This window comes from Strongyloides ratti (genome assembly GCF_001040885.1).
Source record: "Strongyloides ratti genome assembly S_ratti_ED321, chromosome : X".
NCBI lineage: Eukaryota > Metazoa > Nematoda > Chromadorea > Rhabditida > Strongyloididae > Strongyloides > Strongyloides ratti.
The window spans coordinates 1230346-1253775 of record NC_037309.1 but is presented as its reverse complement, the minus strand read 5'-3'; the positions used below and the strand labels follow the sequence as shown (position 1 = coordinate 1253775).

Sequence of the window (23430 nt, the reverse complement as noted above, 5' to 3'; positions counted from 1 at the left end):
AATTAAAGTAAAAATAAAACGATAGAAAAGAAAATGCAAGAAGGAAAAAGAAAAATAACCGTTTTGTAAGACACAAAGACGGTAACAATAACAACAATTAGAACAATCTCAACAATTTTTCTTCAATTGTATCGTAAAAAAATATAGTTAAATCTTTATTGATTTAAATAGATTTAAGAAATACGGTTTAAAAAATTTAATCTTTTATTTCTAAATCAAATAATGTTAATGAAAAAAAACACTATTAACTGTTGTATAAAAAATTTTTTTATTTGTTGAATTTGAAAAATTTTTCTTATTGTAAAACTGTTTAAGTATTTTTAAAGTACAAATATTTGTTAACATTTTTTTTATCAAATTAGTTAAAATTTTATAAACTTCTATAAATTTTTTTTAAGTTAATAATTTATAAATTTTTAATTTAATATAGTTTTTTGTGATTGAAATTTAGAACTGTAAAATATATTTATTTTATGGCAAATATAACCAACAAAAAATTATATTATTGTATATTGTAAAACATTTTGTAATAAAACAATATTAAATCAACAAAGTTACTAAATCAACATATAAAAAAAATAAAATGTACAATAAAAAGAAAATAAAAAAATATTTTTATCTAGTAATAATTTTTTCTTTATGAATTTTCATTTTTTTAGATGTATTAAAATATAACTTATTTAATAATGTTTACCATTTTTTAATGTTTACAAATTCTTACTTATAATCGAACATTAAAAATAATATTTTATAATCTTTGTACATAATTTATAAACAAATTTAAATTTAATAGTTCAAAAGAAATATATACATAAAAAAGAAATAATTCATAATCATAGTTTTTAAAGTATTAAACTTATATATAAGATTTATTTTATACTTTTACTAAAAAAATAATACTTCTAATTATGTTAATTAATTAACCAATTTCTTTTGTTTATTCTTTTTAAAAAAGGTATTATAAATGATTTAATTTGATATTTACTACATTTAAAAAAATAATATTGTTGTAATGAATATAATTTTACATACTTTTTAATTCATTTTGTGTCAAAATCATTGATTCATAGGAAAAATTTAGTGATTTAATTAAGAATATAAATATTATTTTTTAAAATATTTAAAAAATTTTGTTAAAAATAGTATTTATATTACATTTTAGATATAAATTTATTTTGAATATAAACAATAAATTTGATGAACAAAAAAATAGCATTTAAAAGTATTAAATAATTTGATAAACTACTAATTGTTGTTAAATTTTTTTACATAAAATAAACATTTGAGTTAACAAAAAAAATTATAAAAATTTTAAATATGATAAAATTTTTTTTCCTTAATTAGTTTTTTTATTCTGAAAATGTTTTTCAATTATATTTACTTTTTTTTTATAAAACGTGTTTTAAATTATTTATTTATTGTTTTTTACTTATATGGTTTAAAATTTTTGTTTATGACAATTAAAAAAAATTGTATATACAAAAGTATTCTAATTGAAAAATCTATAATTCATGCTAAATAAAAATAGTATATCATAATTTCTTTGTCTTTAAAAATTTTTATGATTTATTAAATTTAAAAAGTAACAAAATGCCCTAATTTTTAATTAATAAAAATCTTTATTTTTTATATACTAATTAAAATCAAGGAATGTAATTAGAAATATAATTCATTAAAAAAAATTTTTTTAAACAATTATATATAAACAAACAGACATTTTAAAAAAATATTTTAAGTAAAATTTGTGAATTATGAAGAAACTATTAAAAAGATATTTGTTTTGGTTTACTAAAGAAGTATTTTTTGTTTCAAATTTATACTTATATAATTAATTTAGTGCTAGATAATTTAGTTAAGATTTTATTAAAAACAAATACTCTTTTTATAAAAAAAGAGTTTCTTAAGATAAAGGGGTAAAATTTAACACAAATTTTTATATGTATATTAATTAAATTATTCATCTTTCCAATAGGATCAGACCCTGTTCCAAACTTGGTCTGTCTGGGAGTTGGCAATTAGTTTTTAAAATAAATTTAAATAAGATATAATTATATGCATCAAAAATTTAACTTTTTGTATATATATTTATTAAATTAAGAAAATGCCATTTCATTATTTAAAAAAGAAAAAATAAATTGGTAAACTTTTTCAAAATAATTTTACGATAATTGCAATTATTTTATAGTAGCTTCTATTTATATTTATTATAAAATTCTTTTATTATTGAAAAAAAATTTAAATCAGTCAGGAGAATTAAACGTTATTAATTTAAATAAGTAAAAAAAAACTTTAAAAAATATTTTTTATTTTTATATTTGTAAACAAATGTTATTTAAAATATTAAATCACTCATTACTACACTTGTAATAATATTATCTTAAAATCTTATTAATTTATCTAATTAATAAATTTTTTTGAAAATTTATATATTTTGATTTCAAATAAAAAACTTTATTGTTAACGATAATTATCAAGAACAATAAAATTGTTTATACAAAAACAATTGTATTTTTAACTTTTAATGGCTTTTAAATTTTTCTTAACGAAATTATTTTTTGTTCTTTATTTTTTTTGATTTGATTAAACTTTTTTTTTAATTTTGTAGAATTAAATTTAATAAAAGTTAATTGTACAAAAATTATCTTAAATTTCTAAACTACTTAAATATAAAAAAAATAATATTTATTTTTAAAATTTGTAAATAAAAAAATAGATATGATATTTTTAAAATGATATGTCTGTATATATTAAGCTGTTTATTACAGTAGGATATATTTATTTATTTTTTCTTTCAGGAGGACAGTCGTTGCTACTTTTTGATTTTTCAACAAAATCATCAGAAGATTGATGTTTTAATTCAATAGGTTCATCAAAATCTTCTTTTTCGGCTTCTTCCAAAGTGCTTTTTATATATGATTGACCAAAAGAAAAACAATAACTGTATTGATAATCTCCTTCTTTTTTCTCATCTTTGCTATTAGGAGGTAGGCAATTATGAAAGAGACACATTCTGCAACCTTTAGAAAAATGTTTTAAATTATAAAGAATTATTACTTACTTAAATGATCAGGAGGTATTTTCCAATGCCCTGTAACTTGTCCATATCCATTCTTATCGGTTAAAGTACTATTTATAACCTCATAATAATACAAATTATCACTTTCACTATCCACTAGTTTAAAAATTGAGATATTTACATTTTCTTGAGGTTGTTCATTACAAGTAGCTTCTACTTTACCAACAAACCATTTTTCTTCAAATTCATCACTTGTGTCTGTTTGTTCATATTGACAATTTGAAACCACAAAAATAATAGCAATAGTGATTAAAATATTGAAGAGGTAACTTTTACTACTATACATTTTTAGAACTTTTGAAATATGAGTAATTTATGTTTATTATTAAAAAATAAATTAATTATGAAAACTTTGAATTGTTGTGAATTTTTATAGTTTTTTATTGTTTATAAAAAAAAGTGTAATTAAATATTTTAAGTAACTTTATGTTTTACTAACCAATAGCATTAGAATAAACAAAAATTTTTATACAAGATTAAAAAAAGTTATGAGAGAATTTTTATATCAATGTATATGTAATCGAATAATTATCTTAGTGTCAAAACATAATTTTGCTAAAATCTATAAAAATGTTTTTAAAATATTTTTAATTTTCGCAAAAATTAAATTAAAAAAACAGTCATTATCATAATAATTCTGTAAATATAATTTAAAATGTAAACCAAGTGAAAGCAACTTCAAAGAATAAAAAAAAATTTGAAACAAAAATTTAATATCAAAATATTTTATTTTTAAAAATATCAGAAAAATGGAGAAAAGTTTTATCAAGTTATTTTCTTAAAATTACTTGTTCAATTAATTTGTTTTATGTACTCATTCTTCAATTTCTAATATTTAGTTTTTTTTTTTACAAAATCCTTGTAAAACTGTAACTTTTATAAAATATATTATTTCCAGAAATCATAAAAAATTTAATTTATATATTAAAACAATATATTTTATAACTCAAAAAATTTATTTTGGCAAGTTATCTTATTATACATAATATTTTTTAAATTAATTTTAATGTATTTAACTTTTACCTGAACCCTTAAATTAAAAAAAAGTTATATAAAAAATCTAAAAACTGTAAAAAGGTAAATAAAATTTAGTTTTAATTAATTTATAAAATAATTATCATGTCATTTCTTAAAAAATAAAAACAATTCTTTTTTAGTGCTTATAAAATATGTTTTTTGTTGATTGAATAAGATTTGTTTTCAAATATTAAAAGAAATATTAAAACTTATATTAAATAAAATTAATTTATATTTTTTTACCATTAGTATGTTTAATGTATACAAATATGTTTTCATGCCAATTTGACAATTGTTATGAAAAAATTTTAAATATGTTAATAAATTATTAACTTTAATATATTGTTTGCCATGGAAAAAAATTTTTTGTTACATGTATATAATTAAACTATCAAAAATCTCTTTATATTAAAACACAATTGTTATCTTCTTTATTTTAAATCTGACAATTTTGTTTTTTAATTTATTAATTGTTATTTATTTTAAATTAAATTTATAAATATCATAATTACATAACATTTTATTGTTAATTTAATGTATTTGAATAATGTTTTAATATTAAAAAATTATTAAATTTTTTTATTAGTACAAATAATTCCAAATTATTTTTAAAGATTAAACCTACAGTTTTAATTGTATATAATCTATGTAATTTAAAATATTTTTTTTAAAAGTTTTCAAATTTAATAAACAAAAGATTATTGAAAAATACATAAGTATATACATTTTAAAAGTTAATAATTTAAAAATTCACTTTTTTATCCTTGATATTTTTTTAAATAATTTTTTTTAAAGTTTCTTTTTTTTATATCAAAAAAAATGATAACAAAAAGACAACTTGTTTTTAAGACATTAAATAAAATATTTCTTTTATTTTGGTTTAAAAAAAACTGTATATATAAAATAAATATTGTAAAAATTATTAATGTTTATTTTTGAAGAAAATAAAAAAGAGCGTAATTTGTACGCACCTGTTGATACGAGTGCTTTGCATGCACTTTTTTTGAAACTAACGATTCCGCCTTTGTTTTTGAAACGATAAGATAAAAATAATTAAAGTTATAAAAATTTAAAAAAAAATAATTATTTATAATAATAACTTTAAAAATTTTAGAAAAGAAAAAAAAACTTTGAAGTTTAAAAAAATTATAGTTTAATTTGTTTTATTTGTAGATAATAAATATTAATGTTATAAAATTATTTTCAATAATATTAATTGTGTTTTTTATAAGTTTTTTTTTTTTGTAAAACATTTTAAATGATTAAAAAATATACTAAAAAATATTTTAATGGCATCCACAATTGATTTTTGCCGAAGGTAAAGTCCAAGTCCCTAAAACAATAACACTTAACTTTATTATAAAGTTTATTATATTATAAATATAATAATTATTCAATATAAAATAGAAACGCTTCTATCTCTCTAGAATCTAGTTACAATAAAAGAATATAAATTATATTTAACTTACTATTTTCTACTAAAGTAGAATTTATCTTAGAACACAATATTTCTTTATTTGGGATTGAGGCAATAAAAATAAACCTCTAAAATTATATAAATTTAGAAACATAAATAATGGATTCAGAATTTTTGAGAGATGAAACAAAAAATAAAGTTATCAAAATTTTAAGATCTTTTTATAATTATTATAAAGAAAAAGAACAAAGCATCTTGATTAAAAAGATTATAGATCTCAAACTCTTTTAAATAGTTAATTGGTAATAATATAACTGGGTTATATTACTATATGCAAAAAAAGTTTATTTTTTATATATGTTCTTTTTGTTGCTTAAAATAAAAAACAAATTTAAAATTTTTATAATTTTTTTAACTTTTTTTATATTCATTTAGAATAAAAATGAGATTATATTATTCTTTTTTTATATTTATATAAGTAAATTTAAAAAATAAATTAAATTTAAGTTGCAATAGTTTAAGGTATAACTTATTAAATTTTTATATAATTTCTATTTCAAAAGATTTTTGTAAATATATTAAATATATTAAGTAAACATATATAATACATAAAAAATATTAACTTATATAAGAAGAAATTAGTGAAAAAAATTTTTTTTTCATGTTTGTGTAATATAAATTAATTAAAGAATTAAATAATAATTTATTTATGTAAATATATATTAGACTATTGTTGTTTTAAATAATTAAATTCTTTAAAACTAATTTTATTGTTAGATGATTTTGTTAAAATGTTAAAAAATCTAAGTATTGAAAAATATGTTTTTGAGATTATTTCAAAATTACCATATATCTTTTTTGATCAATATTATCTCATTCAAGAGAAAATTAAAAAATGTATAATTTATTTATTTCAAATTAATATAAGGTCATTTTAAAGTTTATGTTTTTATAAAAGTTTTAAAAAAAAAAAAGGATTAGAGTTTATTTTTTTAAAATTGAATATCTTTGTTTAGACATAACTCATTTTCTAGATAACGTTTTTGAATACCTTTTTTTTAAATATATATAACAAAAGTTGTCATAAAGGTATCTTTGTTCTTTTCCTAAAATTGATTTTAAAAATGTTATTTCAAGTTGAAATTTTATTTGCTTAAAAATTTTTGTATATTGCACTTTCCAGTATGTGCTTTATTTCTCAAAAATGAAAAATCGTTATGTGATAAAGTATTCTTTACTTGAATAAACTTAAAAAATACATAATTAATTATTAGATTAAAAATTTCTCTTCAAAAAATTATTATCTGTGAAACTAAAAAAAATGTTAAAAATTTTTCATGATAAAGATTAATTCAAAAACAGAAAAAACGTGTAACAATAAGGTAATTAAAATAAAAATAATCAAATTGCTTAAAACTTTTTTGTTTTATAAGTTTATTCTTGAGACAGTTACGAGTATTAAATATTTTTCAATAGCATATCTATTTTGAAATTTTATTTTTTTAAAATTATTTTTAAAAACGTGTTTTTAACATTTATTGTCATTAATTTAAATTTGGCTTTAAAATTATTAATTATCAGCACTTACTTATTTGGACTTCTTAACTGCAATATTTTTATAAAAACACAATTTTTTAAACAAATGATTGTTGTTTTCATTATCAACATATTATTTTATATCAGAAAGTTTATTCAATTTTTAAAAAAACTAAAAAAAATTTTTTAACTAGTTTCTTGGCTTTTAATAATATGAATTTCCATTTTGAAATAAATGAAAGAATATATAAAATATCAATGACTTTTTCGTTTTTTTAAACCCAAATATTTTTTTATTATTTTAGACACTAATTAAACATATAAAACTATTTCAATTATAATATATTATTATGATTATATAACTTTTTATTCTCGTTTATATTACAATTTGTATTTTTATTAATAATTATCTAGTATCAATTAAATAATAAATATTTATTTTTTCAGGTGTAATATTTATCTTCATAAATCTATAAAGCTACAATTGAAAATAAAACAAAAAAATTATTATAAAAAATAAAGTCAAGTAACTAATTATGTCAAAAATAATTATAATAAAAAATAAATTTTTTATGTTTTATTTTAATATTGAAGCATTTTTTTTAATGAAAATTTGAAGTTTTTTAAATATGGTCAAAAAAGTATATGTCTTTTTTTTTTAATTTTTTAAATTATAAAAATTTTTTCAAATACAATTAATATTATTATGCGTCTAATAAAATTTTTTTAAAAAAGTTATTTATTTAATAAATTTTTTTAACATTTTTATATTTTATCTAGTCATCTTTTTAATGCTTTGTGTTTAGAAAAAAATTAATCAAAAGTATATTCCTTTTTATTTCTAATGAAAAACATAATATGCCACACCTTCACAGTATAATTTTAAAATAATAATATAATTAAATATTTTTTGTAAACCTATTTTAATATTAAAATAATTTTTATTAATTGATAATAAGAATATTACATAACGTTTAATAGTTTTAACACTTTTATTATTATAGTAATACTTTATTAATAGTGTATTTAATTTTTCTCCTTTAAATAGTAAATATTTCTAATTTTATAAAAGATTTTATCATTGGTTTTATATTTTTTTCTATGTAGTTTAATGCTTAATTTTTTTTATAAATTTTTTAATTGTCTCTATAAGACTTTTTTTAAATGTTTTTTTTATTAAAATTAAAAAAATATAATAATTATAATATTTTATAATATTAAAATGAAAATATGAAAATTTCATAAGCAAATATATAGAATATTTTAGATAAACTTTTGAGGTTATAAAAACATTTATTTAATGTGATAAATATTAATTAAAAGTTAATATTATAAAATAATATGCAATTAAATAATTTTTTTTTAATATAAATATATATATTTATTAATAGTAATTTTTTAAAAATTAAACTTTATTTAAATGTTAAATTATTATTTATAATACAAAAGTATACAGTGATATAAAATTATGTAAAATCTTTTACAAACCAATTAGTAATTTCATTAGAATTATGTCATTAAGAAGAAAAGGAAGATAAAAGAATACAGCATAAATACAGAAGGAGTAGAAAAAAAAGTCAGTCTTACTTCTATCTCTATTTTTAAAATGACGACTTAAAAAGATATCAAAAAATATGTCAGGAAATGTATAATTGTATTAAATATTGTATTCTATGATTCTTGTACTAAACGAAAGTAATTATTCATGTTAAGAATGTTGTTATTATATTTCTAAATTGGTAAAATTTTAAATACTGCTTCATAATCTGTTATCCAATATAAAAACTATGAACGCCATTAAGAATTGTATTAATTTAATTTATAAAATTTTTTATAAAATATTATTAATATAACATATCTTAAAATATTAATCAAGCAGAAAAAATTAAACTTTAATGGGTCAATAAAACAGTAACGTTAACAGATGATTTAACATTTTTCTTTTTTTAATAAATTAAAATTAAAAAAAAATATAAAATATGAAATTTTGATGTCATTTTGAAAATTATAAAAATTGTAAAAAAAGATAGGTTTTAATTTTTATAAATGTTTTACAAGTGAAAAATTTTAAAGAAAATAGAAGAAAACACATAAAAAAGAACAAGAAGAACATAAGTTAAAAAAAGAAGAGAATTATAATAAAAAAAAAACGTCAAGAACGAGAAAGAAAAAAATTCGCTTTGTAAGTTACAGAGACTGTAACAATAGATCCAATTAGAACAATCTCAACAACGTTTTCTTCAGTTTCATGTAAAAATAATTTTTAATATAACTTTTTATTATTTAATATAAATTATAGTAACACAGTTAAAAAATATTAACTTTTAATTTTCAAATCAAATAGTGATAATGAAAGAAAACATTATGAACTGTTATATAAGAAATTATTTTGTTGAATCTTAAAATTCTTTTTTTTGTAAAACTGGTAAACTATTAAATGAAAAAGAAAACATTTGCTAACATTTTTTGGTACTATTCTATTATACCCCCCCCCCAAATTAAAATGATAGAAAGTACTTTATAATTAATAAAATTTTTTCAAATAAAATCTTAATTACTTAAAGAAAATAGAATGAACGCAATATAAAATAAAAAACATAAACAAACTTTTTTAAAAATTAGCTAATAATAATAGAAAACATGATGAGATTTGATATTTGAGTCATTTTTTTTTTTTCGTTTCATGATAAAATTTAACGACAATTTTTTAATTTCATGATAAAAATTAATGATAAATTTAATTTTTTTTTAAATTTTTTTTTCCATCTTGTAGAAAAGAAGATGGAGAATCTGATAGGCTTGTTTTTTTTTAAAAAAAAATAATTTTAAGACAAGTTTCTATCATTTTAATTTGGGGGGGGGTATAACAGAATAGTACCCATTTTTTTTATCAAATTACGTAAAATTTCATTAAATTCTATAAATTTTTTTTAAGTTAATAATTTATAATTTTTTAATTTAAAATAGTTTTGTATGTTTAAAATTTAGAACTGTAAAATATATTTATTTTATAACAAATACAACTAACAAAAAATTATATTATTGTATAGTGTAAAACATTTTGTAATAAAACAATATTAAATCAACAAAGTTACTAAACCAACATATAAAAAATAAATGTAAAGTAAAAAAAACATAAAAAAATATTTTTATCTAAAAATAAATTTTTTTTTTTTTGAAATAAAATTTATTTAAATGTATAAAAATATAAATTTATAATAATACTTATCATTTTGTAATGTTTTCAAATTCTTAATTTTAGTCGAACATTTAAAATAATATTTTATAATCTTTATACATATTAAATATAAAAGTTTTAATAAAAAAGCATTAAAATATAGTCATTATAAAAAAAAACTAAAATGATACATTTGAAGGTATAAAATTTTTTTATATGATTTATTTTTAGTTAATTCTTTAAATTAATTAAAAAGAATTCCATTTATTTAATATTTTTGCTAAAAAAACTATAATTATATAAAATAATACTTCTAATTACTTTACTTTATCAAACAATTTTTTTTGTTTTGTCTATTATAAAAAAGTTTTAGAAATGATTTAATTTAATATTATACTACATTTAAAAAAAAAATATTATTGTAATGAATATAATTTTATGTATTTTTAATGCAATTTATGTTGAAATCATTGATCTAGAAAAAAAAATTTTAGTGATTTAATAAAATATTTAAATGTTATTTTTTAAAATTATTTTAAAAACTTTGCTAAAAATAGTATCTATATTACATTTTAAATATAAATAATTTTGAATATTAATAATAAATTTAATAAAAAAAAATTACGTTAAATAGTATCAAATAATTTGATAAGATACTATGTGTCGTTTAATTTTTTAACATAAAATATACATTAAAGTCAACATAAGAAGATAAAGCAATTTTAAATATGATAAAAATGATTTTACTTTATTTGTTTTTTTATTATGAAAATGTTTATTTATTATATTTACTTTTTTTTATGAAAAGTGTGTTTAAAATTATTTATTTATTGTTTTATTATTTGGTTCAAAATTTTTGCTTATGAAAATTAAAAAAAACTTATATTTACAAACGTATCTAATAGAAAAATTTATAATTCATAATAAATAAAAATAGTATATCATAATTTTTTGTCTTTAATTTTTTATTTTTTAAAAAAAAAAAACAAAATGCTACAATTTTTAATTAATAGATATTTTTATTATTTTTGAAATAATATAAATGAAGGATTGTAATTAGAAATATAATTCTTTTTAAAAATGTTTTTTAAACCAGTTATATAAACAAACAGATATTTTAAAGTATATTTAAAGTAAAATTAATGAATTAAAGAGAAATTATTAAAAAAACATTTGTTTTAGTTTACCAAAAATGCATTTTTCATTTTTGTATTTGTAAATATATATTATTCAAAATATTATATTTTTCATTACTACACTTGTAGTAAATATATCTTAAAAACTTTTTAATATATTTAATTACTATATTTTGAAAAATTTATTAATTTTGAATTCAAATAATAAAAACTTTATTGTTAACTATAATTATTAAAGATAATAAAATAGTTATTACAAAATAAATTGCATTTTTAACTTTTATAAGCTTTTAATTTTTTTTTTTGTACATCGCAATAAAAAATTTTTCTCAACAGAAATATTTTTATTCTTTATTTTTTTTAATTTTATTAAACTTTTTTTAATTTTGTAGAATTAAATTTAATAAAAGTTAATTGTACAAAAATTATCTTAAATTTCTAAACTACTTAAATATAAAAAAAATAATATTTATTTTTAAAGTTTGTAAATATAAAAAATAGATATGTTATTTTTAAAATGATATGTCTGTATATATTAAGCTGTTTATTACAGTAAAATATATTTATTTTTTTCTTCCTTCAGAAGGACAGTCGTTGCTACTTTTTGATTTTTCAACAAAATCATCAAAAGATTGATGTGTTAATTCAATAGCTTCATCAAAATCATTTTTTTGGGCTTCTTCTAAAGTGTTTTTTATATATGATTGACCAAAAGAAAAACAATAACTGTATTTATATTCTCCTTCTTTTTTCTCATCTTTGCTATTAGGAGGTGGGCAATTATGAAAAAGACACATTTTGCAACCTTTAGAAAAAAGTTTTTTATTTAAAAAAATAATTACTTACTTAAATGATCAGGAGGTATTTTCCAATGCCCTGTAACTTGTCCATATCCATTCTTATCGGTTAAACTACTATTCAATACAACATAAATAAACGAATGTTCATAGTCATTATTTTCTAGTTTAAAAATTGAAATATTTACTTTATCTTGAGGTTGTTCATTACAAGTAACTTCTACATTACCAACAAACCAATTTTCTTTAGCCTGAATACTTATTGCGTTTCCATTTATTAATTGACAATTCGAAACTACTATAAAAATAGCAATAGAGATTGAAATTTTGAACAGATAACTTTTAATACTTTGCATTTTTAGAATTTTTAAAATATGAATAATTAATGTTTTTATTAAAAAATAAGCTAATTATGAAAACTTTGAATTGTTGTGAATTTTTATAGTTTTTTATTGTTTATAAAAAAAGTGTAATTAAATATTTTAAGTAACTTTATGTTTTACTAACCAATAGCATTAGAATGAACAAAAATTTTTATACAAGATTAAAAAAAATTTATGAGAGGATTTTTATATCAATATACATGTAATCGAATAATTATCTTAGTGTTAAAACATAATTTTGCTAAAATTTATAAAAATGTTTTTAAAATTATTTTTATTTATGCAAAAATTAAATTAAAAAAACAGTCATTATCATAATAATTCTGTAAATATAATTTAAAATGTAAACCAAGTGAAAACAACTTCAAGGAATAAAAGAAAAATTTGAAACAAAAATTTATTATCAAAATATTTTATTTAAAAAAAATGGAGAAAAGTTTTATTAAGTTATTTTCTTAAAATTACTTGTTCAATTAATTTGTTTTATGTACTCATTCTTCAATTTCTAATGTTTAGTTTTTTTTTTTACAAAATCCGAATAAAATTGAAAACTTTATAAAATATTTGATTGCTAGCATTCATAAGAAATTTAATTTATATATTTAAACAATATATTTTATTATTCAAAAAATTTATTTAGACAAGTTATAATATTAAGTAAAATATTTTTAAATTAATTTAACATATTTATGTTTTACCTGAACACTTAAATTTAAAAATGGTTTTATAAAAAAAACTAAAAACTGTAAAATTATAAATAAAATTTAGTTTTAATAAATTTATAAAATAATTATCATGTCATTTCTCAAAAAATAAAAACAATTTTTTTTTAGTGCTTATAAAATATGTTTTTTGTTGATAGAATAAGATTTGTTTTCAAATATTAAAAGAAATATTAAAACTTATATTAAATAAAATTAATTGTATATTTTTTTACCATCAGTATGTTTAATGTATGCTAAAAGTTGTCATGTCAATTTAACAATAATTATGAGAAAATAATAAACATGTTTATAAATTAATAATTTTAATAAATTGTTTTTCATCAAAAAAATTCTTTTGTTACATGTATATTATTAAATTATCAAAAACCTCTTAATATTAAAACACAATTGTTATCTTCTTTATTTTAAATCTGACAATTTTGTTTTTTAATTCATTAAATGTTATTTATTTTAAATTTAATTTCTAAATATCATAATTACATAAATTTTTATTGTTAATTTAATGTATTTGAATAATTTTTTATTATTAAAACTACTTTAATTAAATTTTTTTATCAGTACAAATAATTCTAAAATATTTTTAAAGATTAAATTTACACTTTTAATTGTATAAAATCTATCTAATTTTAAATATTTTTTTTAGAAAAGTTTTCAAATTTAATATTTCAAAAATTATTAAAAAATATATAAATATACACATGTTACAATTTAATATTTTAAAAATTCATTTTTTATTCTTGATATTTTATTAAATAATGCTTTTTAAAAGTTTCTTTTTTTATATTAAAAAAGAAGATATCAAAAAGACAACTTTTTTTAGACTTTAAATAAAATATTTCTTTTATATTGGTTTAAAAAAAAAACTGCATTTAAAATAAATATCGTAAGAAATATTAATGATTATTTTTGAATAAAATTAAATAACAGCGTGATTCGCACGTACCTGTGAATGTGAGTGCTTTGTATGCACTTTTTTTGAAACTAGCATTTCCGCCTTTGTTTTTAAAACGATAAGCTAAACATAATTAAAAATTACAACAACTAAAAAAATAATTTTTTTTAATAATGACTTAAAAATTTTTTGAAATGAACAAATTTTTATGAATATTTAAAAATTTTTGAAAAGAAAAAAAAACCTTGAAATTTAAAAAAATTTTAGTTAGATTTGTTCTTTTTGTAGATAATAAATATTAATGTTATGAAATTATTTTTATAATTGTCGATTGTGTTTTTTAAAAGTTGTTTATTAGTAAAACATTTAAAAAAATTTAAAATATTAAAAAAAGATTTACTTTTTATTTTTGTTTTTTTTGTTGCTTTAAAAAAAAAATAAAAATTTTTATAATTTTTTTATCTTTTTTTAAATACATTCAAAATATAAATAAAACTATAATATTATTCTTTTTTATTTTTATTTTATTTAGTTAAAAAAATAAATTAAAATTTAAGTTGCAATAGTTTAAGGTATAACATATTAAATTTTTTTTACAACTTTTTTTTCAAATTGTTTTTGTTAATACATTAATTATATTAAGCAAGCATATATAATGCATAAAATATATTAACTTATTTAAGAAGAAATTAGTGAAAAAAATACAAAAAAAATTTTTTTTTTAAATTTTGTTAAATACAAATTAATTAAAAGATTTAATATTAATTTTTTTATATAAGTAAAATTTTATTAATTAAACTGGCGTTTACCCCTAAAATACAATAATAATTATAAAATATTATATTTAAGAGTTAACATTTATAATTAGTACGAGCGAAAATATCTCTGTTAATAAATTTCAAAAACATAATTTTAATGACTTAATACAGAGATTTTTCACTCTATTTATATTAGAAATACAAGCGCTCCTATAGCCTTAGAACTTTAACCCCATACATTTCAAACACTTTCATAAAACTAATAGTTTTATCATTACTTATAAATATATATTAGACTATTGTTGTTTTAAATAATAAAATTCTTTAAAAATAATTTTATTGTTAGATAATTTTGTTAAAATGTTAAAAAATCTCAGTATTAAAAAATACGTTTTTGAAATTATTTCAAAATTAACATATTCATTTTCTGATTAAAGTAATCTCATTCAAAAAGTAATGCCATTCAATGGATGGCATTAATCAAGAAGAGGTGGAATCAGATATATATAAAGAAGAGAAGGAAAGAAGATAGGTCAGTCTAAAAAGTCCCTTCGAGTGAAAAGTATTACTAACATTAAATATTTTGTTTTCGACTATTTTGTTTCTTTTTAATTGTTTTTATTATTTAATAAAGTTGTATTATTCTTATATATCTCTTCCCTCCTCTAGTGATGTTCACCGCCGCTACAGCATCCTCTAACAGGAATGCTAGCTATAGCCGCCAGAAGGAAGAGAAAATTAAAAAATGCAAAATTTATTTACTTTAAATAAATTTAAAATCACTTTACAGTTTATGTTTTTATAAGAGTTTTTAAAAAAAAATAAAGAATTTGAAAAAATTTTTTTAAAATTAAATATCTTTCTTTAGACATAACTCATTTTCTAGATAATATTTTTGAATACTTTTTTTAAATGCAATTTACAAAAGTTGCTATATTAGCATCTTTATTCTTTTCTAAAAATTGATTTAAAAATGCTATTTTAAGTTAGAATTTTATTTGCTAAAACATTTTTGTAAATTGCACTTTCCAGTATGTGCTTTATTTCTCAAAAATGAAAAATCGTTATGTGATAAAGTATTCTTTACTTGAATAAACGTAAAAAATACATAATTAATCATTAGATTAAAAATATTTCTCTTCAAAAAGTTTTTATCTGTGAAACTAAAAAAAATGCAAAAAATTTTTCATTATAAAGATTAATTCAAAAACAGAAAAGCCTTGTAACAATAAAGTAATTTAAATAAAAATAATCAAATTGCTTAAAACTCTTTTGTTTTATAATTTTATTCTTGATAAAGTTATGAGTATTAAATATTTACTTTTTAAATTATTTTTAAAAACGTGTTTTTAACATTTTATGTCATGAATTTTAATTTGGATTTAAAATGATTAATTTGTAGTATTTGGTTATTTAGACTTTTTAACCGCAATATTTTTAAAAAAAAGGAATTTTTTGAATAAATGATTGTTCTTTTCGTTATCATAATATTATTTTATATCAGAAAGTCTATTCAATTTTTAAAAAGTTTCTTGGCTTTTAATAATATGAATTGCCATTTTGAAATAAATAAAAGAATATATAAAATATCAATGATTTTTTCCTTTTTTTTAAAAACAAATATTTTTTTTTATTATTTTAGACACTAATTAAGCATACAAATTAATCTTAATTGTTATGGTTATTATGATTATATAACTTTTTTTTCTTGTTAATTTTACAACTTGTATTATTATAAAATTTTTTTAATAAATCTCTAAAGCTATACTTTAAAATAAAACATAAAACTTTTTATAAAAAATATAGTCAAGTAACTAATTATGTTAAAAACAATGATAATAAAAAATAAATATTTTAAGGTTTAATTTTATATTGAAGTATTATTTTCAATGAAAAATTGAAGTTTTTTAAATATGCTTAAAACATTTTATATATTTTTTTTATAAAGTTTTGTATTATAAATCGACTTAAAATGGTCAAAAAAAAAATGTTGTTTTTTTTTGAATTTATAAAATTATAAAAAATTCTTTCAAATACAATAAATATCATTATGTATCCAATAAAATAATGTTAAAAAATTTATTAAATTAATAAATTTTTATAATATGTATAAATTTAATCCAGTAATTTTTTAATGTTTTGTATTTAGAAAATATTAATCAAATTTATATTATTTTTTACTTTTAATGAAAATTTATAATATGCCACGTCTTCACATTTTAAATTTTTAATTAATAATATAATTAAATAATTTTTAAAAACTTATTGTAATGTTAAAATAATTTTTACTAATTGATAATAAAAACACTACATAACTTTTATTGGTTTTAACTCTCCTAATGGTGACCATGGTTTTTATCTCTGTTCAGAGATGATGTAGCAGTTTGAATTCCCATATTTGAGGATAAAAATAACAATATGGGTGCATAAATAATTATTTTTATTTATAACAAGAAAAATTACAATAAAATATGTAAATAGTAATTACTGTTATGCCTTCCGTGGCATATTAGTTGGTCTTGTTTTCGGAAACATATAGAAGTAGAACTGATTTTCCTTTCTTATTCCTCTGTATTTTTACTGCCTTTATCCGCCTTTTCTATTTAATGCCGTCGTTCAAATGACATTACTAAAGTTAATATTCTAAAATAATATGCAATTAAATAATTTTATTTTTAATATAAATAAATATATAAACAATGATAACAATTTTGTATAAACTAAAATTAATTTAAATGTTTAATTATAATTTATTATACAAAAGTATACAGTGATATAAAGTTATGTAAAATCTTTTACGAAATAATTTTTTTAAGCTAATTTAATACAAGTTTAATAAAAAAATTATTGCAACATATTTCAAAATATCAATCAAGCAAAAAAATTAAACTTAATAAATGGTTTAATAAAATAGTAATCTTAAAAAATGATTTAACAATTTCATTATTTTAATAAATTAAAATTTAAAAAAAGCATAAATTATGAAACTTTTGTGTCATTTTGAAAATTGTAAAAAATAAAAGGTAAAAATATTTGAAATTGATTTACGAGTGAATTATGTTTAAGAAAACAGAAGACATTAAAGAAAGAACAAGGAGAACATAAATTAAAAAAAAGAAGCGAACAAAGTATTAAAAAAACAACGATAGAAAAGCAAACGTCAAGAACGAGAAAGAAACAAATTCGCTTTGTAAGTCACAATGACTGTAACAATAGATCCAATTAGAACAATCTCAACAACGTTTTATTGAATTCTATGTAAAAAAAAATTTTAATATAACTTTTATTTTTTAATATAAATTATAGTAACACAGTTAAAAAATATTAACTTTTAATTTTCAAATCAAATAACAATAATGAATAAAGCCATTATAAAATATCGTATAAAAAAACTATTCTATTTGTTGAATCTGAAATTTCTTTTTATTTTTGTAAAACTGTTAAATTATTAAAACATTTGTTAACATTTTTTTTTATCAAATTATGAACAATTTCATTAAATTCTAAAAGTTATTTTTGTGTTTTTAGCTTATAATTTTTTATTTGATATAGTTTTGTATGTTTAAAAATTAGAACTGTAAAATATATATATTTCATAGCAAATGCAACTATCAAAAAATTATATTAATGTATAATATAAATAATTTTTAAAAAAACAATATTTAATCAAAAAAGTTACTAAACCAACATATAAAAAAAAGGAATGTACAGTAAAAAATAACACAAAAAATATTTTAATTTGGTAATAATTTTTTTATGGAATGTAATTTATTTCAATGTATAAAAATATAAATTTATAATAGTGTTTATTATTTTGTAATGTTTATAATTATTTTATTTTAATCGAACATTTAAAATAATATTTTCTAGTTCTTATACATATTAAATATAAAAATTTTAATTAAATAGTTTAAAAAAATATATATACATTAAAAATAAATATTTCATAATTATAATTTTAAAGGCATTAAATTTTTATATGTGATTTATTTTAAGTACATTATTTTAATGAATTAAAAAAATTACATTTATTTTATACTTTTACAAAAAAAAAAACTTATAAAAAATAATACATCTAATTACTTTATTTTATTAAACAATTTCTTTTGTTTTGTCTATTCTGAAAAAGTTTTATAAATGATTTAATTTGACATTGAACTACATTTAAAAAAATACTATTATTGTAATGAATATAATTTTAAGTATGTTTTAATATAAATTGTTGAAATCATTAATTTATAAAAAAAAATTTAGTGATTTATTAAAATATTTAAATGTTAATTTTTAAAATATTTTTAAAAAATTTTGTTAAAAATAGTATCTTTATTACATTTTAGATATAAATAATTTTGAATATTAATAATAAATTTAATAAACAAAAAAAATTACATTAAATAGTATCAAATAATTTGATAAGATACTATGTGTCGTCTAATTTTTTAACATAAAATATATATGAAAACTAACAAAAACAATATAACAATTTTACATACGATAAATTTATTTCCTTAATAAATTGTTTTTATAAGAAAATGTTTTTTTTATTATATTTACTTTTTCTTGTAACCAGGTTTAAATTATTTTATTATTGTTTTTATTTTTATGGTTTATAATTTTTGTTTATAAAAATTAAAAAAAAGTTATATTTACAAAAGTATCTAATAGAAAAATTTATAATTCGTGCTAATTAAAAATGATATATCATAATTTTTTTTCATATTTTTAATGTTTTATTATATTTAAAAAACAACAAAATACCACAATTTTTAATTAACAGAAATGTTTATTATTCATGAACTAATATAAATCAAGTTTTGTAGTTAGAATTATAATTCCTTTAAAAAATGTTTTTTTAAACAATTATATAAACAAAAAGACATTTTACTAAATAATTTTTAGCCAAATTAATAAATTAAGAAGAAACTATTTAAAAAAATAGTTGTTATAGTTTACCAAAAAGTATTTTTTTTCATAATTATACTTTTTTTTAATTATTTTAATTAAAAAAAAATTAATAAATTGGCAAATTTTTTATTAATATAAATACGATTATTTCAATTTTTTTATATTAGCATCCATTTTTATTCATTATAAAATTATTTATAATAAAAAATAATTTAAAGAAATTTGGAGAATTAAACGTTATCAATTTAAATAAGAAAGCAAAAAAAACTTTAAAAGTAATTTTCACTTTTGTATTTGTAAATTAATAATATTTTAAATATTAAATCATTCATTACTGCACCTGTAAATAAAAAAAACTTCAAATCTTAATAGTATATCTAATTACTAAGTTTTTTTGAAAATTTATATATTTTGATTTCAAATAAAAAGAACTACATTGTAAACTATAATTATCAAAAGTAATAAAATTGTTATTGCAAAAACAATTATATTTTTAACTTTTAGAACCTTAAAATTTTATTTGTACATGACAGTAAAAACTTTTACATAACGGAATTATTTTTTATTTTTTTTTAACTTTGTAGAATAAAATTTAATAAAAGTTAGTTTTATAAAAATTATCTTAAATTTCTAAAATACTTAAATATAAAATAAATATTATTTATTTTTAAAGTTTTTAAATATAAAAAATATATGATATTTTTTGAATAATATGTACGTATTTATTAAAATGTTTATTAGATAAGGATATATTTATTTTTTTCTTCCTTCAGAAGGACAGTCGTTACTATTTTTTGTTTCTTCAACAAAATCATTATAAGATTGATGTTTTAATTTAATCTTTTGATCAAAATCATTTTCTTGAGCCTCTTCTAAAGTGTACTTTATATATGATTGATCAAAAGAAAAACAATAACTGTATTTATATTCTCCTTCTTTTTCCTCATCTTTGCTATTAGGAGGTGGGCAATTATGAAAGAGACACATTCTGCAACCTTTAGAAAAAAGTTTTAAATTATAAAGAATTATTACTTACTTAACAGATCATAAGGTATTGTCCAATGTCCTGTAACCCCTCCACGTCCATTACTATCAGTTAAACTACTATTTATAACCTCATAAAAATATATATTATCATTCTCACTATCCACTAGTTTTAAAATTGAAATATTTACATTTTCTTGAAGCTTATTATTACAAGTAACTTCTACATTACCAACAAACCATTTTTCTTCAGATTCATTACTTGTTGTGTCTGTTTCTTCATATTGACAATTTGAAACCACAAAAATAATAGCAATAGTGATAAAAATATTGAAGAGGTAACTTTTACTACTATGCATTTTTAGAACTTTTGAAATATGAGTAATTTATGTTTATTATTAAAAAAAAAATTAATTATGAAAACTTTGAATTATTGTGAATTTTTATAGTTTTTTAATTATTTATTAAAATATAAGTGTAATTAAATATTTTAAGTAACTTTATGTTTTACCAACCAATAATATCATAAGGAACAAAAATTTTTATACAAGATAAAAAAGTAATGAAAGCATTTTAATATCAATATATGTGAAATCAAATAATTTTCTTACTGTCAAAATATAAATTTAATAATTTCTTTAAAAAAAGTTATTAAAATATTTTTAATTTTTGTAAAAAGTAAATTAAAAAAATAGTCATTATAATAATAATTATGCAAATAAATTTAAAAATGTAAATCAAATGAGAACAACTTAAAAGAATAAATAAAAAAATTTAAAACAAAAATTTATTATTGAAAAAATATATTTAAAAAATATCAAAAAAATGGGAAAAAGTTGTTTTAAGTTATTTTCTTAAAATTACTTGTTCTATTAATTCGATTTATGTACTCATTCTTTAATTTCTAAAATTTATTTTTTTTTTACAAAATCTTTGTAAAACTGTAAAATTAATATAATATATGATTGCTAGCAATAATAAGAAATTTAATATTTTTTATAACTCAAAAAATTTATTTTGACAAGTTATATTTTTAAGTTTTATATTTTAAAATTAATTTTTCCATATTTAAGTTTTACCTAAACACTTAAATTTAAAAAAAGGCAATACAAAAAATTTAAAAACCATAAAGGATAATAAAATTTAGTTTTAATTAATTGATAAATTAATTATTGTGTCATTTCTTAAAAAAATTAAAATAATTTTTTTTAGTGCCAATAAATTATGTTTTTTTTTTTGTTAATAAAAAAATATTTTTTTTTAAATATTATAAGAAATACTAAAACTTATATCAAATAAGATTAATTGGATATTTTTATACCATCAGTATGCTTAATGTATGTTGTAAGTTGCCATGTCAATTTAACAATAATTATGAGAAAATAATAAACATGTTAATAAATTAATAATTTTGATAAATTGTTTGCCATCAAAAAAATTCTTTTGTTACGTGTATATTATTAAATTATCAAAAACCTCTTAATATTAAAACACAATTATTATCTTCTTTATTTTAAATCTGACAATTTTGTTTTTTAATTAATTAATTGTTATTTATTTTAAATTAAATTTCTAAATATCATAATTACATAAATTTTTATTATAAATTTAATGTATTTGAATAACTTTTTAATATTTTAACTATTTACTTTACATTTTATTTTATTAGTACAAAAATTTCTAAAATATTTTTAAAGATGAAACTTACAGTTTTAATTGTATATAATTTATGTCATTTTAAATGTTTTTTTAGAAAAGTTTTAAAATTTAATATTCAAAAGATAATTGAAAAATACAAAAGTATATACAGCTTACAATTAAATATTTTAAAAATTCATTTTTTTATCTTTGAATTTTTTTAAATAATGTTTTTTAAAAGTTTCTTTCTTTAATATTAAAAAAGAAAATATCAAAATGACAATTTTTTTAGTTATAAAATAAAATATTTCTTTATATTGATTTAAAAAAAAACTATATATATAAAATAAATATTGTTAGAACTATAAATGTTTTTTTGTGAATAAAATTAAACAAGAGCGTGATTTGCACGCTTCTGTTAATGCGAATGCTTTGCATCCACTTTTTTTGAAATTAACAATTCCGCCTTTGTTTTTGAAACAATAAGATAGACATAATTAAAAATTTTTATAATTTTTTTACCTTTTTTAAATACATTTAGATTGAAAATGAAATTATTATATTATTCTTTTTTTTTTTTTATATTATTTAATTCAAAAAATCTAAGTATTGAAAAATATGTTTTTGAGATTATTTCAAAAATTTAACATATTCATTTTCTGATGAATGTTATCTCATTCGAAAAAAAATCAAAAAATGTGTAATTTATATACTTAATTTAAAATCACTTTTAAGTTAATGTTTTTATAAAAGTTTTAAAAAAAAAATTAAGAATTGGAATATATTTTTTTAAAAATTAAATATCTTTCTTTTGACATAACTCATTTTCTAGATAACGTTATTGAAAACCTTTTTTTAAATGTAACTAACAAAAGTTACTATACAGATTTCTTTGTTCTTTTTCTAAAATTGATTTTAAAAGTGCTATTTTATGTTAGAATTTTATTTACTAAAAAATATTTGTAAATTGCACTTTCTTTTATGTGCT

The 23430-nt window shown here is 16.1% G+C and overlaps 3 protein-coding genes across 3 annotated transcripts; all 3 read right to left on the bottom strand.

Annotated features, from left to right (window-relative positions):
* Positions 1–2775: 2775 nt before the first annotated feature.
* On the bottom strand, positions 2776–3362 carry SRAE_X000026600 (Hypothetical protein; the record flags this gene model as incomplete). Its single annotated transcript, XM_024644589.1, has 2 exons — positions 2776–3017; positions 3059–3362. 2 exons carry the CDS (start codon positions 3360–3362, stop codon positions 2776–2778), a joined length of 546 nt encoding a protein of 181 aa, XP_024510132.1.
* An 8561-nt stretch (positions 3363–11923) lies between these two features.
* On the bottom strand, positions 11924–12513 carry SRAE_X000026500 (Hypothetical protein; the record flags this gene model as incomplete). The annotated part of the gene is made up of 2 exons (XM_024644588.1): positions 11924–12165; positions 12207–12513. 2 exons carry the CDS (start codon positions 12511–12513, stop codon positions 11924–11926), a joined length of 549 nt encoding a protein of 182 aa, XP_024510131.1.
* Positions 12514–20573: 8060 nt separating this feature from the next.
* SRAE_X000026400 (Hypothetical protein) lies at positions 20574–21163 on the bottom strand (the record flags this gene model as incomplete). The annotated part of the gene is made up of 2 exons (XM_024644587.1): positions 20574–20815; positions 20857–21163. 2 exons carry the CDS (start codon positions 21161–21163, stop codon positions 20574–20576), a joined length of 549 nt encoding a protein of 182 aa, XP_024510130.1.
* Positions 21164–23430: the final 2267 nt, after the last annotated feature.